At 40.0% G+C, this 18507-nt stretch overlaps 1 protein-coding gene across 1 annotated transcript in view; it reads right to left on the reverse strand.

Annotated features, from left to right (window-relative positions):
* Positions 1–18507, reverse strand: part of SCN4A (sodium voltage-gated channel alpha subunit 4) — a 1135018-nt gene that overhangs the window by 243691 nt on the left and 872820 nt on the right. Inside the window, exon 20 of the mRNA XM_069238085.1 lies at positions 174–347. Coding sequence (XP_069094186.1) covers positions 174–347 — 174 coding nt within the window. The remainder of the gene's footprint in view (positions 1–173; positions 348–18507) is intronic.

The raw sequence follows: 18507 nt of genomic DNA on the forward strand, positions 1-18507 counted from the left end.
CCTGAAACTCCTAAAAACCATTAGGAGATTCATAGCTTGGGAAGAGGATTTAGGCAATGATCTCAACAAGAAAAGTTTGGAAAGGCTTACATGAGGACACAAATCACACTAGCACATATCGCCTAAGCCTATTCCTGAGTTAAGCAAACAAATGTAAACAGAGATGTACTTACATCCACTATGAGGAAGTCAAGCCAGCACCAAGCATTGGTAAAGTAGATCTTGAATCCATATGCTGTCCATTTTAGCAGCATTTCAATGACAAAAACGTAGGTGAAGACTTTGTCAGCATACTCCAGGATAGTTTTTATAACCTGTCTCTGCTCGATGTATATATCCTCGAACGCCTAAGGTAACGCAGAAAGTAAAATATTTAATAGTCACTCACCACTACTATTTGTTCCTAAATTACCTTGCTGTATTAGCTATATTCTTGCAAAATTCAATACCTTTTTGAAATTCGTAAAATGCCCAATACAAAGATTCTGAATTATAGTATATCAAGACCTTAGCATTCAGGTAGCACACTGGTATACACATGTTCTGTTTGGACAGCCTTGTGCATAGGTCTGGTAGCAGCTCGTTCTTGGAGGAAGCACAGCAGTTGAAATAAGCACTGGCAAAGCCAATAGGTCTGGTGTTAGCAACCAGCCTTTTGACAATTGTTTTTTTGTTATGGGTTTTGCAGTATTTTATTGTTCGCATCTGTCAGACCCTCATCAATTTAAAGTAAAGCATTGGCTAAAGAAAAAAAATGTTTAGATCTTAAAAAAAGCACACATTGACATTCTACTACGTCAAACTGAAAGGAACTTCTTTGTGTGTTGGTGTGCTCCTTGTTAAATGGCAGCTAGCAATAACTCATGGCGTTCTACCCTAACAATGGCTGAGTTGGGCTGACACATTGTTCCTTGATGCATGCTGGAGCAGGTGGAAGAAAAATGTGAATGATCCAACCACAGACTAACGGACGAAGTTTGACTGAAAACCCACGCCAGTAACAATGTTATATGCAGAATTTTAGTAAAATTAAAAGGTGTTGGCGAACACAGACTTTAAAAAAAAGCCAATCGGTCTGCCACTAGCTGCCAGCATCTTGCCTCTGGAAAAGAAGACGAGAAGGAAAGAATGAAAGACAAAATGAAAGACAAAATGAAGGAAAAAATGAAAGAAAAAATGAAAGAATAAAAGGAAAAGAAAGGCAAGAAAAAAAGAGGAATGCAAGAAGGAAAGAATGAGGAAACAAAGCAAAACAAAATCAAAAAAGAGGAAGCAAGACAGAAGAAGCCAACAAAGGAAAGAAGGAAATAAATAAAAAAGCAAGACAGGAAAGGCAGGGGAAAAAGAGGAAAGCTAGAAATCATGAAAGAGAAGAAAGAAGAGAGGAAGGCAAGAAAAATAAAGGAAAGAAAGAGAAAGGTAAAAAGAAAAACAGAAAAAAGAATGAAAGAGGAAGGAAAGAATGTGAAAAAGAAAGAAAGAAAGAAAGAAAGAAAGAAAGAAAGAAAGAAAGAAAAAAAGAGAAAGAAAGAAAGAAAGAAAGAAAGAAAGAAAGAAAGAAAGAAAGAAAGAAAGAAAGAAGAGAGGAAGTCAAAAAAGAAAAAAGGAAAAAGAAAATAATGAAAAATAATGAAAAATAAAGAGGATAGATAAAGGAAGAAACTGGAATGAAAGAAGCAAAGCAAGAGGAATGAAAGAAAGAAAGGAGGAAGGAAAGTAAAGAAAGCAGGAAAGAGGAAGGCAAGAAAAAAGGTGAAGAAAGAAATAATGGAAGAAAGAACAAAAAAGGAATGAAAGTGGAATGATTGAAAGAAAGAAGGAAATAAGAAAAGAAAGAAGCAATGAACAAAAGAAGAGCAAAAGAAGCAAAGAAAGGAAGAGGAAGGCAAGAAAGAACAGGGCAAGAAAGGAAAGAAGGAAAGGAAGAAGAAGGAAGCAAATAAAGAAGGGGAAAAAGGAAAGACAAAGGGTTGCAGAGAGGAAGGAAAATGGAAGGTAATAAAGAAATCAAAAAGGAAGAATTAAATAAAGAGGAAATGAGAGAGAGGAAGGAAAGAACGCAAGAAAAGATATAGGAAGGCAAGAAAAGGGAAAGAAAAAGAAAGGATAAAAGGAGGGTAAGAAAGACAGAAAAGGGAAAGAAAAAGAAAGAAAGGAGAGAGGAAAGAAAGAGGAAAGAGACAGAAGGGAAGGAATTAAGGAAGGCAAGAAACAGGGAAGAGAGGAAAGAAAGAAAAGGAAGCAAGAAAGAATAAGGATGAGACGCTAAAAAGAATGGGGAACACAGGAAACAAAGAACAATAAAACAAAGGAAATAAAAAAGGAAAGAAGGAAAGAAAAAAGGAAAGAAGGAAAGAAAAAAGGAAAGAAGGAAAGAAAAAAGGAAAGAAGGCCAAGAACGGAAGGAGGAAAGAGGAAGGCAAGTAAGAAAAAAGGTAAGAAAGAAAGAGGAAAGTAGGGAATAAAGAAGCAAAGAGATACAAGAAGCAAAGAAATAAAGAAAGAACAGATAGAAGGAACGATCTGCAGCCGGGGATGCAAAGACAGAGCATCTTCATGAGCTTATATTCAGAGTTCATGATGCTGCTGGTTTGGTGTGAAAAAGCAACAGTTAGATAGGCCACCACAAAAGGAATTTACAACAGCATTCACAGACGGCACTGAGATGCTGAAATGTGCCCTGGGCTCTCATTTGGCAGAAATCATCCTGCTATGACACCAGTCTCTATAAAGAAAGGCAACACTAAAGTAATATAATAATAAAGTAGAAAGAAAAACACTGGCACTGAAGGAAACTACCTTGTGTACGGATGTGCGCCTTGTGAAAGAGCCAAATGCAGTCCCTCTAAGTGAAATTAGCCAGTGGCTGAAATAGGCTGACTGACTGCCCGGGACTGTATGCTTTAGTGGGATGAGCCAAATGTGAACAGCACAAGAACAGACCAATGGATAAAGAGAGGTGGCTGAAAGCCCCTTTATTCACGAATATTATACATATAATTTTAGTAAAATCATAAGCAAAGTACAGTATTTCACATATTGTAGCCCAGTCTATTTCTCATAGGCAAGTGAGTGTCTTGCAGGTACAAACATATTTCCCTTACCAACTCAAGTGTAAAAAACTCCAAAACTACTTAGTGATATCATAGGGACAAAAATAAGTTAAGTTTAAGTCAGGTTCAAAACATGAAAAACCACCTACTGGTTACCGTGTTATTGTCACTATTCCTATTATAATACCTGGGATTCTGTAATGCCTTTATAAACAACACTCTCTAATTTCTTTATATTTAGTGACTTATGTCACACACTGAGTATAAAGAAAAGACTTCAGAACTCGACTATTATAATGCTATTACAGTCAAGTTCTGATGTCCCAATGCTTGCAGCTAAAGCCAGCAGCCACGGTGAAAGGCAGGTCACAGAGCACAATTGAAGCAGGTGTTCAAAACAACAAAGAGAAAATTGCTTTTCTTTCTTCTGCTCTATTTAACAGCTTACAATGAGAAGGAGAGAAATATGTTTATTTTTGCACTCCTTACATAGAGAAAAGCTAGAATCTTTTATCATGTTTCCACATGTTCTGAGCTACTGCAGCTTTTTATTTCATGACTTGAATTGAACTGTTCCTAATATCTGTTTGCAACAAGTATTTAACAGGTTGCTGATGTGTTTAATGTAGCACTAGATGTTTTATTTTGAATCTTAATGTTTGCAAACATGGTTTATCTTTAATATGAAATAGCTGCTTATCAAGGTTTTAAGTGGTGTGTGGGAAAGGTGGTGATGAGACCATATATTATAAGATATAAAGTACCCCTGGTGTACATTATAGAGATGTTGCAAGTCACTTCAGACTTGTCCTTTGGCCTCATTTATTTATATGGTTATCAAACTCGTTGGTGACTTGCAATATCCTTATAATGTACAGCAGGGGGTACTGTATCCCTTTTATAATTTTTTTTTATACAGCGTGACCGTTATCATAGAAGAGGGTATCCTGAGGCTGTAAATCTACAACGTTTGGCTAAACAAAAGGGCCTTTTCAAAAGCTTAAAGTAAAAGCAATTCAAATATAGGTAAAAGCATCTGATACCATAACCGTCCGCTGAAAAATGTAGGAGTCCCTAAAACAGCCCATAATACAGACTAGTGAGAGAGACTAGTGAGAGCACATAAAGGCACCTATATAAATGGCACAAGTTATATATATAATCTTTAGGCAAAACAATGATAAGTCTACAGAGACTGATTTACATATCTCAGGCGTTTTAGAAAAGGATGGCGAGTACAACCTGCAAGACCCTACAGAAGTTCTTTTTGATTTTCCTATGGTGGGGCTATTAAAGAAAATGTGAAGCCACTTAAACACAAGCGTGATAAGAGATCCCAGACATTAGGAACTATTTTGTAGAATCTGAACTCCAAATTTTGGCAGACTAGACCTTATTACCTGTAGAAAATATTTGGTTCATATGCACCAGGCAGTGGTTGAGACAGCGTTGTGGAACTTGATATAGTTTGCCAAGAATGTCTGACCCCCACGTCACAAGACCTGCCTTAGGCATATGAGATTTCATTGCTCTCTCTGACAGTTTCATGACGTTCAAGTCTCTGCTGACACCCATATACTGTAGCAGTGGTGTGGAGAGAAGGTGAGCGTATGATACTTGCAGATATAAGTGAGGAATGCAAAATCAGACCATTTAAAAATTGTAAACATACCTAATTGGGCCTAGTGCCATCAGAGGAACAGATTCAACCATGGTCAATAAAAGTGTTCATGCAAGGGCTCCCTTTGTCCTTGGTTTGATCTATTCGTGTCACAGCACCAGGCCCAGCTATTCAAGTGGGGCAGCAGAATTTATTGGCACAGGTGGGGCTATGCTGGGTGGTAGGAATTTTGAGGGTTCCTGCTATTCCAGAAGTGTCCATCACAAAAATTAAATGTAAGGAAAATGCGTGATTTTAGGCGGCCTTAGAGGTTTGCAGGATATTTTGGTTTAAAAAAAAAAAAAATCCTAATGACATCCACGCAAGTCACGCCATCCTGTATTCTCCTAGGTGTCTAGTTTTCGAAAGTGTACAGGTGGCTAGGTTTCCATAGGTGCTGGCTGAGGGATGGACCAAAATCCAGAGCTACCCACCTTGGAAAAAGAGGGTATGTTTTCGTTGGAAAAATGCACTGACTCCATGTTGCGTTTTGGGCTGTTTCCTGTTACGGGCCCTATGCCTACCCACACAAGTGAAGTACTATTTTCCCTACAGATTCAAGAACTTTCCATCACAGAAATGTGAGAAAAATGGGTCAAAGCTTGAGGTTTGCAAGGGCTTCTGGGTGAAAAAAAAATCTGTGGTGAAAGCCATGCAAGTCAGCCCATCCTAGATACCCCTAAGTGTCTAGTTTTCAAAAGTGTACAGGTTTGCGAAGTTTGTTTAGTTGACGGCTGAGCTAGGGTCTAAAACGTAAAGCTACCCTCATATGAAAAGTCAGTTTTCATTGGGAAAATGTGCTGCGTCCATGTTGCACTGTGGGTCGTTTCCTGTCAAGGGCACTAGGTCTACCCACACAAGTGAGGTACCATTTTTATTGAGAGACTTTGGAGTAATGCCAGGTGGAAGGAAGTTTGTGGCTCTCCATGGATTATTTTTGTCATAGTTTGAGATTTGCAAGGGATGCTGGGTAACAAAAATGTAGTGAGAGCCATGCAAGTCATCCCACCCTGGATACCACTAGGTGTTTAGTTTTCAAAAATGAACAGGTTGTCTAGGTATTCCTAGGTGCTAACTGAGCTAGGGTCCACATTCTAGAGCTGCCCACATTGGAAAAAGAGTGCCAGTTTTGGGTTCAAAAAAGTAGCTGCGTCCATGTTGCATTTTGGGCCATTCCCTGTCGAGGCACTAGGCCTACCTACAGAAGTGAGGTACCATTTTTATCGGGAGACTTGCAGGAGCATAGAATAGTAGAACATTTGTTATCACCAATTGCATTTCACTACATTTGTGCCGTTCAAATGTAAGCCAGTCTATAAAAAAAGACACATTGTGAAAAATAGCTTCCAAGTCACACGCTAGTACAGGTATCTACAAATTCAGAGATGTAGCAATAACTACTGCTTCTAAACTCTAAGGGCCAGATGCAGGAAACACTTTGCGAGTCGCAAATGGCAAAATCTGCCGTTTGCGACTCGCAAATGCGTGTTTCCAATGCAGAAATGCATTTTGCGAGTCGGGACCGACTCGCAAAATGCATTTCAGAATCGCAAATAGGAAGGGGTGTTCCCTTCCTATTTGCGATTCGTAGTGGTATGCAATACCATTTGCGACCGCATATAATGGTGTCGCAGTTACCATCCACTTGAAGTGGATGGTAACCCACTCGCAAATTGGAAGGGGTCCCAATGGGACCCCTTCTCCTTTGTGAATGGACCACAAACTATTTTTTCAGGGAAGGTAGTGGTCCAAGGGACCACTACCTGCCCTGAAAAAATACCGAAACAAAAGGTTTCAGATTTTTTTTTCAAGTGCAGCTCGTTTTCCTTTCAAGCAGCAGTAATTAGGCTACCTCACTATATGGTAGTATATGTAGGCCTGGCAATAAAAGAGTCAGAAGCTACAAAAAGTACAAAACAAGGCCAGATAGACAATTTACGGCTTACAAAACTAACACTGGCAAAGCTAATAGATATTGGCAATTTTTATTGTTAGATAGCCGCCATTGCTGCACGTGCATCCGCAGCAGTCATCCTTGAATGGGCTTGTTAAACCATTACAAATACAATCAAAAGTAGCTGCCATAGGTGTGGGTGCATTAATGGCAGCCATCTTTAAATGCATTTGTATTATTTGAACAAACTCTTTCAAAGATAGCCATTCAAAGATGGCCTTGGCAGATGTGCTTGATGTCTTTATAATGGTTTGTTCAAATAATTCAAAACCATCTATTGATGTCCGCCATGAATGTATGCTTGCACTGGTGGCCTACTTGAAATTGTTTAAGTAAGTTTAGTGAAAGAGGGACTGGGGAATGAGTGGCCAATCAATGGAGGAGTGGGGTGTTTGTGATCTTTAAAGATAGAAATGAATGGGCTATGGAGGTACTGAGGAAGCTACAGATGAACTGTGATGGAGGAAGCAGCAAGAAGAGCCAAGGGGCAGTGGCAAAAAAGGGCAAATCAGCATACAGAGAAGTGACCCAGAAAAAACATGGATTCTCATGAACTGTTTAAAGAAAAAGAAAAAATGAATGCTCTGAATGCAAACAATGTCATCTGTGGAAGGATACAGCTCAATTAATCAGAACATTATGAGACCCAAATCCTCCGACGCTTTGCGCAAACAAGAATTGAGAGGAATGCCTCAAATCAAGAGGGGTCAATTGAGCTGGCAACATCATAAGCATGGGACTGACCCATAGCCCACTGTCTATGTCAATTGCGGCTTGCTTCACTCATAAGGAGCGGGGCAGGTGCGGCACGCGGGGTGGGGGGTGGTTGTGGGAGCTGGTCTAAAAAGAAATACAAAAATAAAATAAAATAAAAACATACCTCGCTCCTCTCCCTCGCTGCAGGCTCAGGCTCCCAGCCTGCCCTGCAGCCAGTCCTGATGCTGCGCAAAGCCTGTGCAGGCTCTCTCCTGCTTAGCAACACAGTGCTGGGCTGGAGAGAGCCTACTGTGCATGTGTGTTTGGCCGGCCCGAGACAGCCGGCCAAACATACATGCGCACTGAGGAGAATGCACAGTGCACTCCCCTCACTGCTCGTCACCCCCAGGGCCCCACCCCTTTCACAACGAAGGGATAATAATATTTTATTATCCCTTCGTTCTGAAAGGTTTTGCAGCTTCTGCTGCTGGCACGGGGGGACATCCCTCCTCCGCCCTAATGGAGAAGCCACCCCTGGTCTATGTATTGAAAACCATCAGTCTGACCAACAGACAACTAACGCTGTCTGTCGAAGACACATAAAACAACCATACATTATCAGAATGTATCAACAGAACTAGAAATGCCGAGGTGTGGACTAACAAATCCAACACACCACACTGAGCTTAATCTGAAAAGCATTAAAAAACTAAGAATCAAAATAACTATCACACATGTTTTTGTTACCATGAACTAAGCACTCTTAAATCAAGACTCAACTAACCATTCTAAAATGGAGACAAACCAAAAATGGAACTAAGCTATGTAGGTTGCTGGAGTAAAACTATGGCAGAATCTCCCAAAATACATTTGATTCACACAGGGCTGCCAATGGCTGGATGCTGAGGAGTTTTCTTCAACCTAGTCTTGGCCTGATGGAGGCATATGTTATGCCATCATATAGCCACTTTTGCTCTGCATGATATTGAATGTGGAGGAGTGCATGTCTGTGAAAAGCAATCCCAAAAAACACACATGGCAAAAAATACCTTGAATTAGGCAGATGGAGCTTGGACAGGAGTAGACTGGAGTGGACAATTAGCACTGGTAGTCAGCAAGAAGGTGGTTCAGGACTGAAAAAAATTCAGCGAACTGGAGAACCTGAATCCAAGTGAAGCTCCTGAGTGAGGTGAGGAAACTGTAGAGCACAGGACTTCAACTGCATCAAAACACAAGGAGAAGCAGTTCTGAAACAGCAAGCTGTCAACAGTAAGTTTTCTTAACCATGGCTTGCAAGGTTAAAGAAGGTTCCTGAGCATTCTGGAAGGAAGGTGAAAGGAAGGTACCAGAACTTTTTAGAAGATGGTTACGAATGGTTTTACACACATAAAGCCCCTCTGGCAATTGATGTATGTATTGTGCTTCAAAGGAGCTGGTTGAAATGCTGGAGGAGACTGAACTCCATCGCAATGGCAATGAAGTTCCGTCCCTGCCAGCATAATGATCTGCATGCCCGATATTCATTCACATGGACCATAGTTTGAAAACGGCAGAGACTACTGTATCTCCACCATGGTTGAATTTCTTAGAAGGTCCGACAGATTAGGAGCTGTTATAGAACTGGCTATATGTCCACTGACCTAATTTAAACAGGCAGAAATATAGCTGTTTTTTTAATGCCTGGTACCACCAGAATAAATCTGATGGTATGGGCCACTGAAAAGTGCTCAATGCCCTCCCTGCCACTGCAAGGGGGGCATTGTTTTTTTTCCCCCAGAGATTCCCAATTTGGCGAGCCATCAGGAAAAGTTGCAATGCATTGGCAGGAGTTGCCTTGACAGCGGTTCCTGTCAATGCCTGAAAATCACCCCTCCATCGGGGCGATGGAGTAAATTATTCCATTGCAGTGGTGAAGGATGGAACGACTTCTACATTTTAAATCAGGCCTGTAGTCTTTCAGCATTTTTTAACATATCAGCACAACGCTGCCGGTTCCAGGAGCAATCCCCAAGTAATACACAAAAGATATCAGGGAATGTAGCCTTAAGGTAAGACCAGCTGCAGTTAGCCTTTTCAGGTTTGCGCAAAGCAGCATAACAGTATACTCCAGTCCTTCAGAGCACCTGATTTCAGACAATGAATGGTCGATTTTATCTTTCCTACAATGACAAATGGACGAAATAAACATAATCATAGATGGTCAGAAACAGGATGAAAAGGCAAAAGGTGAGAAGTTAAGAATATTTTACCACTTCGTTTGAACTCTGGTAAAAGTCTTTAGTGCTGATGTTCTTGACTCTTCAATGTCTATTTGGTTTGTGTTTGATTCTTAGAACTTTGTTTTCCCTGTTTTTGTAAGTAATCTTAGAAAGTCAGAAGCTTCTGTAACTACGAAAAATCCTTTGTAGCTGAGTGAGTGAAGTTATAATAAGCAAACTCAGACAAGGGTAGAAATTCAAGCCTAGTTATTCTGTTTGACATTACTGTCACTTTGAAGGTATTATCCACACATGGGTCCATTCATTCAGTCTATCCGTTGGTCAGTGGATGGAACCAACACAAACATGATTGTTGAGTTCCACATGCTATACATAAACCTTTTGAAAAAAGAAATATGAATTGTAATCCTCTTTCTGTGATGATAGTACTGGGAAGGTCATTAAGATGAAAAATACCCTTGATAAGTCATTTACCATTAAGATTGTTGACGGAATGTACTGGAAAAGTGAAAAGTGAGCTATTTTTGAAAAATGCATTGATAATATCAATTATTACTTGACATCCTTTTGCATCAAGCTAGATCAGTGATAAAATCCATAAATATGGTATGCTGTGGCTGTTGAGGGACTGGAAGAGGTTGTATATATTTGAATGGCTTGTCATGAACTGCTTTTCCTTATGCAAATACTTGGCAGGCTTGCACAGCATTTTCAACATGGCTCAAAAAAGTTAAAAGAACAAGATATAAGTTTATCTCACTCCCTGATGACCAGAGATGGCTGAATAGTGACACATTCTTAAACATCCCTATTGTAAGAACTTGGGTGGGCCTAAACAAGTCTTGTTGATAAAAATATGAATCTTGATAAAGAGGTTGTCTGACCAAGGATCTTTTCCAACTCCCCTTTACCCAAGAAAGTCTGTGTCTCTCTGATGGAAAGAGTGGAGCACTACCTCCACATTATAAGGTTCTAGAGTAGCACATATTTAAGATTCCACCTCTGGATAGTGTTTTGTAGAATGGGCATTGATACAATATTTTGGTATCCAGAAATGAAGGCAATATAAAGATTGTTTTTGGAACACAAGTAGGGATGCAGGTTTATTCTAACACTGCATGGTCAGGAGAAATTGCAGATTACTGTGGTCAGTTCTTACTTCAAATGGTTCTCTCGATCCCATCAATATGTGCCTCAATTTCATATAGACATTTTTAATGCCAACAGACCATTTTCTAAGACAAAGTAGTTATGGTTGCAAGCTGACAGAACATGAGACAGATAGGAGATCAGGTGTACCATAAAACTAAACTTGTTGTAGGACTGCTTCTACTCTCTTCTCTGTTTCGTCACAATGGACAGTAAATTATCTGGTAGGGTCTGATGATAAGATGGGAGCATGAGTGAAGGCATTCTTAAGGTTTTTATAGACTTCTGCTTTGAGTCCAATGAAATCCATTGGATACCTTTCGTTCTTTAGAGTTTGAAAGATGTGACAAACTTTGTGTGCAAAGTCTCAGAGGAATTATCCCTAAAAATGCATTGAACCCCTTTAACAGAAGTTGTAGATAGAGGATTTACTGTAATCCATGGCTGGTCATTGTGCAAATGGGATGTAGCCCAGATGCTTAATATTACTTCTTTCGAACTGGTTTGCAATACAAATGTTGTAGGCGTAGCCAAATGAACATGGAGAGGAAATATTCTCTATTGGATTTTAGATCTTTGGAAAATGTTAACCAAAGTAACTCACAAATCACTGGGTAATTTGGGAGAAGTAATCAAAAAAGACTGCCTCAGAATAATATCAGAGAAACACCTTCACAATTATAGACACTCACTTGAACAATGGAAATCCCTTTTGTAAAGAGAAATTTCATAAGACCAGGCCTCAAGCAGTAGGGCGGTCCTCTGGGGAACAACAGCAGTGTCAAGCAGCAGGGCAGACCTCTGGGAGGAGCAGGTTAGTCCTCTTAGTAACAAAGCAGGACTCAAGCAGCAGGGCAGTCATTTAGGGAACAAGGTAGCCCTTCTTCTGCAGTGTCCACAGGCCAGGGGTGCACTGAAGAGATGGTTCTGAAGGTCCAATATTTTCACCTGGTGCCAGAGTTGGAAGAGGGGGTGACATCCTGGATACCCTACATCTGGTTATGGAAGTTCTTCCCCTCCCCTGCCAAGGCTCCAAGTAGTCTGGGATGACAAAAGACTAGCGTCAAGTTTCTTTGAATGAGTGCTGGAGGCAGCCCTTTGACGTGTAAGTGGGACAGGGAACAGCTCAGCCCCAACCATCCTGGCAGGAGGGCCCATCCTACCAACACCTAGTGTCCCTTTTGTATCACTGCGTGGGAGAGTATACAAAGGCCCACTATTAGCATTTATTTTACAGGGCCTGGGTACATTTGGCATGATATACTAGGGAAATATAAGTACATTAAATATGTCCAATCAGGTGTGAGCCAATTGTACCATATTTAAGGGAGACAGCACAAACACCTTAGCATTGGCTTTAATGCTAATACAAATTTAATTCAGAAAACAGGAGAGGTGAAGGCCAAAGGTTTGGTAGGGGACCACACCAAGGATGATAGTGTTTCTACTAGGCAACCCAGATTTAACTTAAAATGTAAATGTAAAATGTAAAACTTAACATTGAATGAGGACTCCTTTGGAGAATATGGACTTCAGAGGTGTATTGGAATCCATGCTTGATTTGGGGAAACAGGCATTAAGTTCTTCAAAAGCAATGCTCTTAGCGTTGTGCACAATGAAGCAAGCTACCATTGCTATTTGGGGTAACACTAAAACCCCAACTTGAGTGATTCACTTTAACAGATTTTGTATTTAATTGGGATGAACAAGAGTGTCCTCTGAGCTCAAACAGAAAAAGAAAAGGGCCCTTTTAGAGTCGGACAAGACAGATATTAAGTCTGCCTTATTACAAGTGCACTCGTAATGAGGGGGGAGGGATATCCATCACATTTGTGACAGAGTAACCCACTACCAAACTCGAAAACAAGGCCAAAGGCACTGGAGACAGACTGGGCCCCTATCTTTTCCAATCTGTCTACCAAATACTTGTCTGCCCTAAATACTTAAAGGTTCTACAGATTATTGCTCAGAAAGGTTCAATGTGCCCCCTGGGACTACAGTGAGTCCACTGGAGAAACATGGAAGCCAAACATATTGGTTAAGTTCACACATATCAATCAATCTTTACAACATTATCGTTTCATGCCCCCTTAAAACTAGTGGTTTGGGCATAGATATCAAATCTCAAAAATACAAGGTTTAGTGGAAGTGACATCACATGCACTTCGACCTCCACTTTCACTCACACAGACATACGTACACATACACAAAAAAACAAGCTCTGTCACATAAACACACTCTCACCCGCAAGCACACACACAACGTACACTTAAAATCATATTTTTCTTACCTCAGCTGTGATAGAAGGGCATATTCCAGCTAAATGTACTACATTTTTATTACACTAATAGCGAACAATATATCGGCACTATATATATATATATATATATATATATATATCTATCTATATATATATATCTATATCTATATCTATATATATATCAACAACATTCATGAAATACTTCACGAACTACCGCACTCCGGGATCTCTTATTTCACAAAATTCATTTATTCAGGCTCCGTTAACTTCGTTTACAGCTCAACAATCACCTGCCCTACGCGTTTCGGTCTGAGAGACCTTGATCACGGGCATTTCCGGTAGGGGGTTTCTGTTTCCACATTTATATCTACAGATAACAATTCATTAAGACTCAACATATTTCTAAATGCACTTAGAAACTACTTCTCTCTGCTTGTTAAGTTTAATAACTGCGGTCTGCACAACTAAAACTCACCCATAATTTCCAAATAAATTCAATTATTAACTAGTGCACTATAAACCTATAATGCATTCTGGGAGTTGTAGTTACCGCAAAACAAAACCAATTTAACCAATATGTTGATACACCTCATAAATGTGCGTATGTGACATACTCTCCGTGTCTCCCCCCATAATAAAAAAACTAAAATATTAACCAAACTGAATATTAGCTGCAAGTGCTACAGAATAGAAAATAGAAAATAGAAAAAACTGTGTTTTATGATTATTTGCAAAGGCTGCCATGTAAAATTACAAATGTACAAATAACTCCTCATCCTGATATATCCCCAGAGGGGTCAAGGTTCGAATCTCCAAGATGTGTTTAGACTCCAATTGTCGTAGTCTCTTTTCTCTGTCCCCTCCTCGTTCACTTATGGGGACATGGTCAATCGCATAAAAAGTCATTGTTTCCCATTGGCTATCATGTGCCAACTCCATATGCTTAGCCGTGGCATAACTTCGGTCTGTGTTGACGATGGCACGAATATGTTCAAGGATCCTTTTCTTTGTTTCACATATGGTGCTCCCAACATACTTTAAACCGCAGGGGCATTCAATAACATATACTGTGAACCGGCTCTTACAAGTGATATGTTGTTTAATGCTTTTTGTGACACCATAATCAATGGTGTATTCCTTAGTGTTTTTTGCAATTTTGCAAGCCTTGCAATTGCCACATTTCCAAAAACCTGTTTTTTTGAGCCAGTTGCCCCTTTTCTGAGAGCTAAAGTGACTTTTCGTGATTCTGTCCCGCAAATTTGGTGCTCTTCTAAAAGTCATTTGAGGAAAGTCTCCCATAATCTCCTTTACTATAGGATCCAATTGGAGAATAGACCAGTGTTTGGTTAGAATCTTCCGTAACTGGGAGACATTATTGGAGTATGTTGTGAAGAAACGTATAGGATCCACCGATTGACCTTCCAACACAGAAGTTTTTTATGAACTAATTCTGTTCTCAAAATCTTTTCCACTCGCTGTTTTGCCTTATTAATACATTTCCTGGGATATTGTCTGGAGATAAATCTTTCTTCTGAGGCCTTCATATGTTTAGCAAATTCTCCAGATTCTGAACAAATTCTTTTTATCCGTAAGGATTCGCCATATGGTATGTTCCATTTAGTATTGGGTGGGTGAAAACTATTGGCATGTAACACTGAATTTGTGGCAGTAGATTTTCTGTGTAATGTGGTATGTATCTCTCCTTCTCTTATATAGATTTCTGTATCCAGGAACGTCACTCGTGTGTCACTGATTTCATAAGTGAATTGCAGTTTGGCAACAGTATTGTTCGAAACGTTAAAATATTCCTTAAATTCAATTTCTGTGCCATCCCAAATTAGAAATAAATCATCAATGAATCTTAACCAGCTAATGACTTTCTGCTGGAATCTTTCATTTTCTTCTTCCCATGCTATTCTCTGTTCAAACCAGCCCATTGTTAAGTTTGCAAAATTTGGAGAAAAGGAAAAGCCCATAGCTGTTCCTTTTATCTGTAAAAATAACTGCTGGTCAAACTGAAAGAAATTATTGGTAAGGCAGAGATGGATCATTTCTAAAAGCATTTCATTATGTTGGGCAAATTGAATATTTCTTTGGCTCAGAAAGTGCCTACATGCCTGGATGCCAATCTGATGTTCAATATTGGTGTAGTGAAATGACATCCATTGTTATCAACTTATTTGAGTCCTGCCACGGAATGCCATCCAAATGTCTCAATAAATCCCCTGTGTTTTTCAAATATGAATTTAAGTTACATGCCACTGGTGCTAAAAAGAAATCAATATAATTTGATATATGTTCCAATAAAGATTGATTCGCTGAAACTATTGGCCTCCCAGGTGGATTTTTGGGATCTTTGTGAATTTTGGGAACAAAATAAATTGTGGGAGTGATCGGATGTTCAACTGTCAGGTATTTAGCCTCCTCTTGATTAATGAGGCCATGTTCTATCCAATGTTGTAAATATGTTTGAATCTGAACTGCCACATGTTTCGTAGGATTGCTATTTATGGGTTGATAATAAGTTTCATCTGATAGTTGTCGCATTGCCTCCTGTACATATCTGTTTTTATCTTGAATTACAATATTCCCGCCTTTTTCTGCAGGTTTAATTATTAAAGTTTCATCTTTTTGTAAATCACGCAAAATTTGTACTTCAGTTTTTGTCAAGTTGTTTTTGTCACAAATCCATTCTGTTTGAAATGCTTTGATATATACATATATATATATATATATATATACACATATATATAGGCAGTCGCCACTAGGTAGTTATTGTTAGCACCTTGTTTTTATAGAAAAAGCTGTTTTTTTGCTTGCCTATATCTTTGCTGCCACTTGACGAATCTTCACAAAATGTTCCCCAAAAATTAGACAGAGGTGCTGTCTAGAACATTTTGGGGTGATCCGTCAAGCAGAGGCTGACATAAAGGGAGTGTGAAATTTAGAGCATTTTCAATGTTAATTCCCATAGGGAAAATTGAACAGTGATAGTGCAAAAACCACTAGATGGAATAACAACTAATTTGGCAGAAAGGTAGCCAGAAAGAGCCCTTTTTGTTATTTGGTGTAGATCCGTTCAGTGTTTTTTGAGAAATTTAAGGAAATCCAAATTGTATATCCAGCGACGCGAAGGATTCTTGACCCCTCCCGATTTCATGCTGAGATATGATTGGCTGCCAACACTTCAACAAGGAAGTGTTGGCAGCTATCTTGGGAAGCTGAGTCCCAGAAATAAATACTAAAAAATACAAATGGGGTCAGGGTATAAACACCCTGACCACTTAGCTCTGGTGCTGGGGTCCCAAAGAACCCCCATGCTAAAAAGCATTTTAAAAAAGATATTTAACACAAATATACTATGTGGTCGCAAACCCGTGGCAATTATTATTATTTTTTTTTTAAAAGAGCGCAGGCTGCTCCTCCTCTCGTTTTTAAATATGCCCCCTGGGTGGGCCAGGTTCCTGGGGCACTCTTTTCTTTTTAATAGGGAGGGCCTCCTGGCCCCGTGCCCTGGGGACCACCACCTCCTGGGGCAAAAACGCTTTAAATATGTGGGGGAGGCCCAATGGCCCCGGGTACCACCACCTCCCCGGGGCTAGAACGAAATACAAGTGCGGGCAGTGCAGCCCCCGTACCCTGGGGACCACCCCCCCTCAGGGCAAAAATGTTATTATCTCCCCCACAGCCCCAGGGACCACCACCTCCATGGGGCTAGGATGAAATATGAGCAGGGGACTGCATGCCCCCCACCGCCGAAGCTCTGGGGATCACCACCTCTCCAGGGCATATACTAAATAATATAAACTTTTGGAACCCCATTAGCCCCGGGGACCACCACCTCTGGGGCTATGCCTATGTTGGAGGGGGCCCCCTCCAGGAGCTACTGATGGCCCTGTGGACCGCCTAACCTCGGGGCCGGCTCCTGATGTGCCTCAGGGTGCCCACCGCCGGGGCATAGCTTTTTGCTGTGGCTTGGCTGCAGCTTTGAAGGAAACACTCCTGTCAAGAAGGTCCCGCCGTCATAAAACGGAGCTTTCATCTCTGTCCCCTGCACACAGGTATGCATGCAGGGAACAGAGATGAAAGGTTTGCTTGAGCTATAATGGACCTGCTACTTAAAGTAGCTCCTTGGTTGCTGAAGCAATGGGCCTGCGGGGGAGGCCTTGAGGGTTTCATTGCGGTCCCAGATAGCTCGCAAATTGCTTGTTTTACAATGTTTTAAAAAAATTAATAAAAAAAAGAAAGTACTTGTAGGGACTGTGGGGGAGCCCTTGAGGGCCTCCCCATGGCCCCAAATAGCCCCTTACGGACTGAAAAATACAAAAGAAAGAAAAAGAATGATTAGCTCAGTGTGAAGGTCACAGACCTTGAACACTGAGCGCGTTGAAATTTCGAGTCCTGCCGGACTCATTTTCCTTTTTTTTAAATTTTTTGTTTAACTACAAATGTTTAAGGCTCATACTGAAAGGAGATCTTACTGTTTTTAAATGACAAATACATTTTTCTTTTCACGGGTAAGTAACAGCACAACTTATTACTTCAACCTGATGCGTTTCGGCATAATTGTCTTTTTCAATGCTGGTCAGAATCACATGACATTTGCTTTTGTTATGAGGGTGGTAACATGCCTCAAGTTTAAAATCATTTTTGGTGTGATGAAATGAATTGGACATTGATGATTCACTATCTAATTAGAAGAATGTAGTACCTTTAAAAGCAAATGTCATGTGATTTTGATGCACGTTATCACCATTGAAAAAAGGCAGTTATGCCGAAACACGTCTGATTGAAGTAATAAATTGTGTTGTTACCTAATTGTGAGTGCTCTGGTCATGTGGGAATTGTTTCAAATATTAAAACGTGAATGGCCACTATCACAACTGAGAAGCCCATGAGAAGAGTTTGGCAGCTAAGCAGGGTGTTGCAAAAACAGTGCCTGGGGTTGCAAAAGGCAAATAACATCCATGGGTTTTGGGCATTGTGTGTACCTTCTTGAGAACAATAAAAAGATTAGATCCACAATTTCAGCAATAGGGGAATATATGCTTATGCCATATTTCAGGCTGTTACCACTTTATCAGCCTAATTTATTTTGTTTTATAAAGTTTTTTATGGGCTTCATATAAATTGTGAAATTGAAATTAGCACTTCAAAATATTTGATATTTGAATGTCCTTTTATTTCTGATTTTTGGATTAGAGTCTGGGATATGAGTACTAAATACTTGAATAATAAACTACAATTCTTTGTAAACTATCTATATTGTTCACTGTCCACACCACATATGAAGTTAAGTACTTGTCAAATTTTGTCCAGTATTGCAAGGAAATGAAATAAACTTGTAAGAGCGCACCTATATCTGAGGGTGTCAAAGCACTAAAGACTTGCTAGATCAGATGAAAATAAGATTCTCTGTTCTAGGGCTCCATGGCCCCTAATTTATTGCATGCAGACTGGTAAAATGATGTGGAAGGAAGTTCCATAAGTTGGCAGTGACCACAGAGACAGCTCTA

The sequence above is a fragment of the Pleurodeles waltl genome, chromosome 6 (assembly GCF_031143425.1).
Source record: "Pleurodeles waltl isolate 20211129_DDA chromosome 6, aPleWal1.hap1.20221129, whole genome shotgun sequence".
NCBI classification, from domain to species: domain Eukaryota; kingdom Metazoa; phylum Chordata; class Amphibia; order Caudata; family Salamandridae; genus Pleurodeles; species Pleurodeles waltl.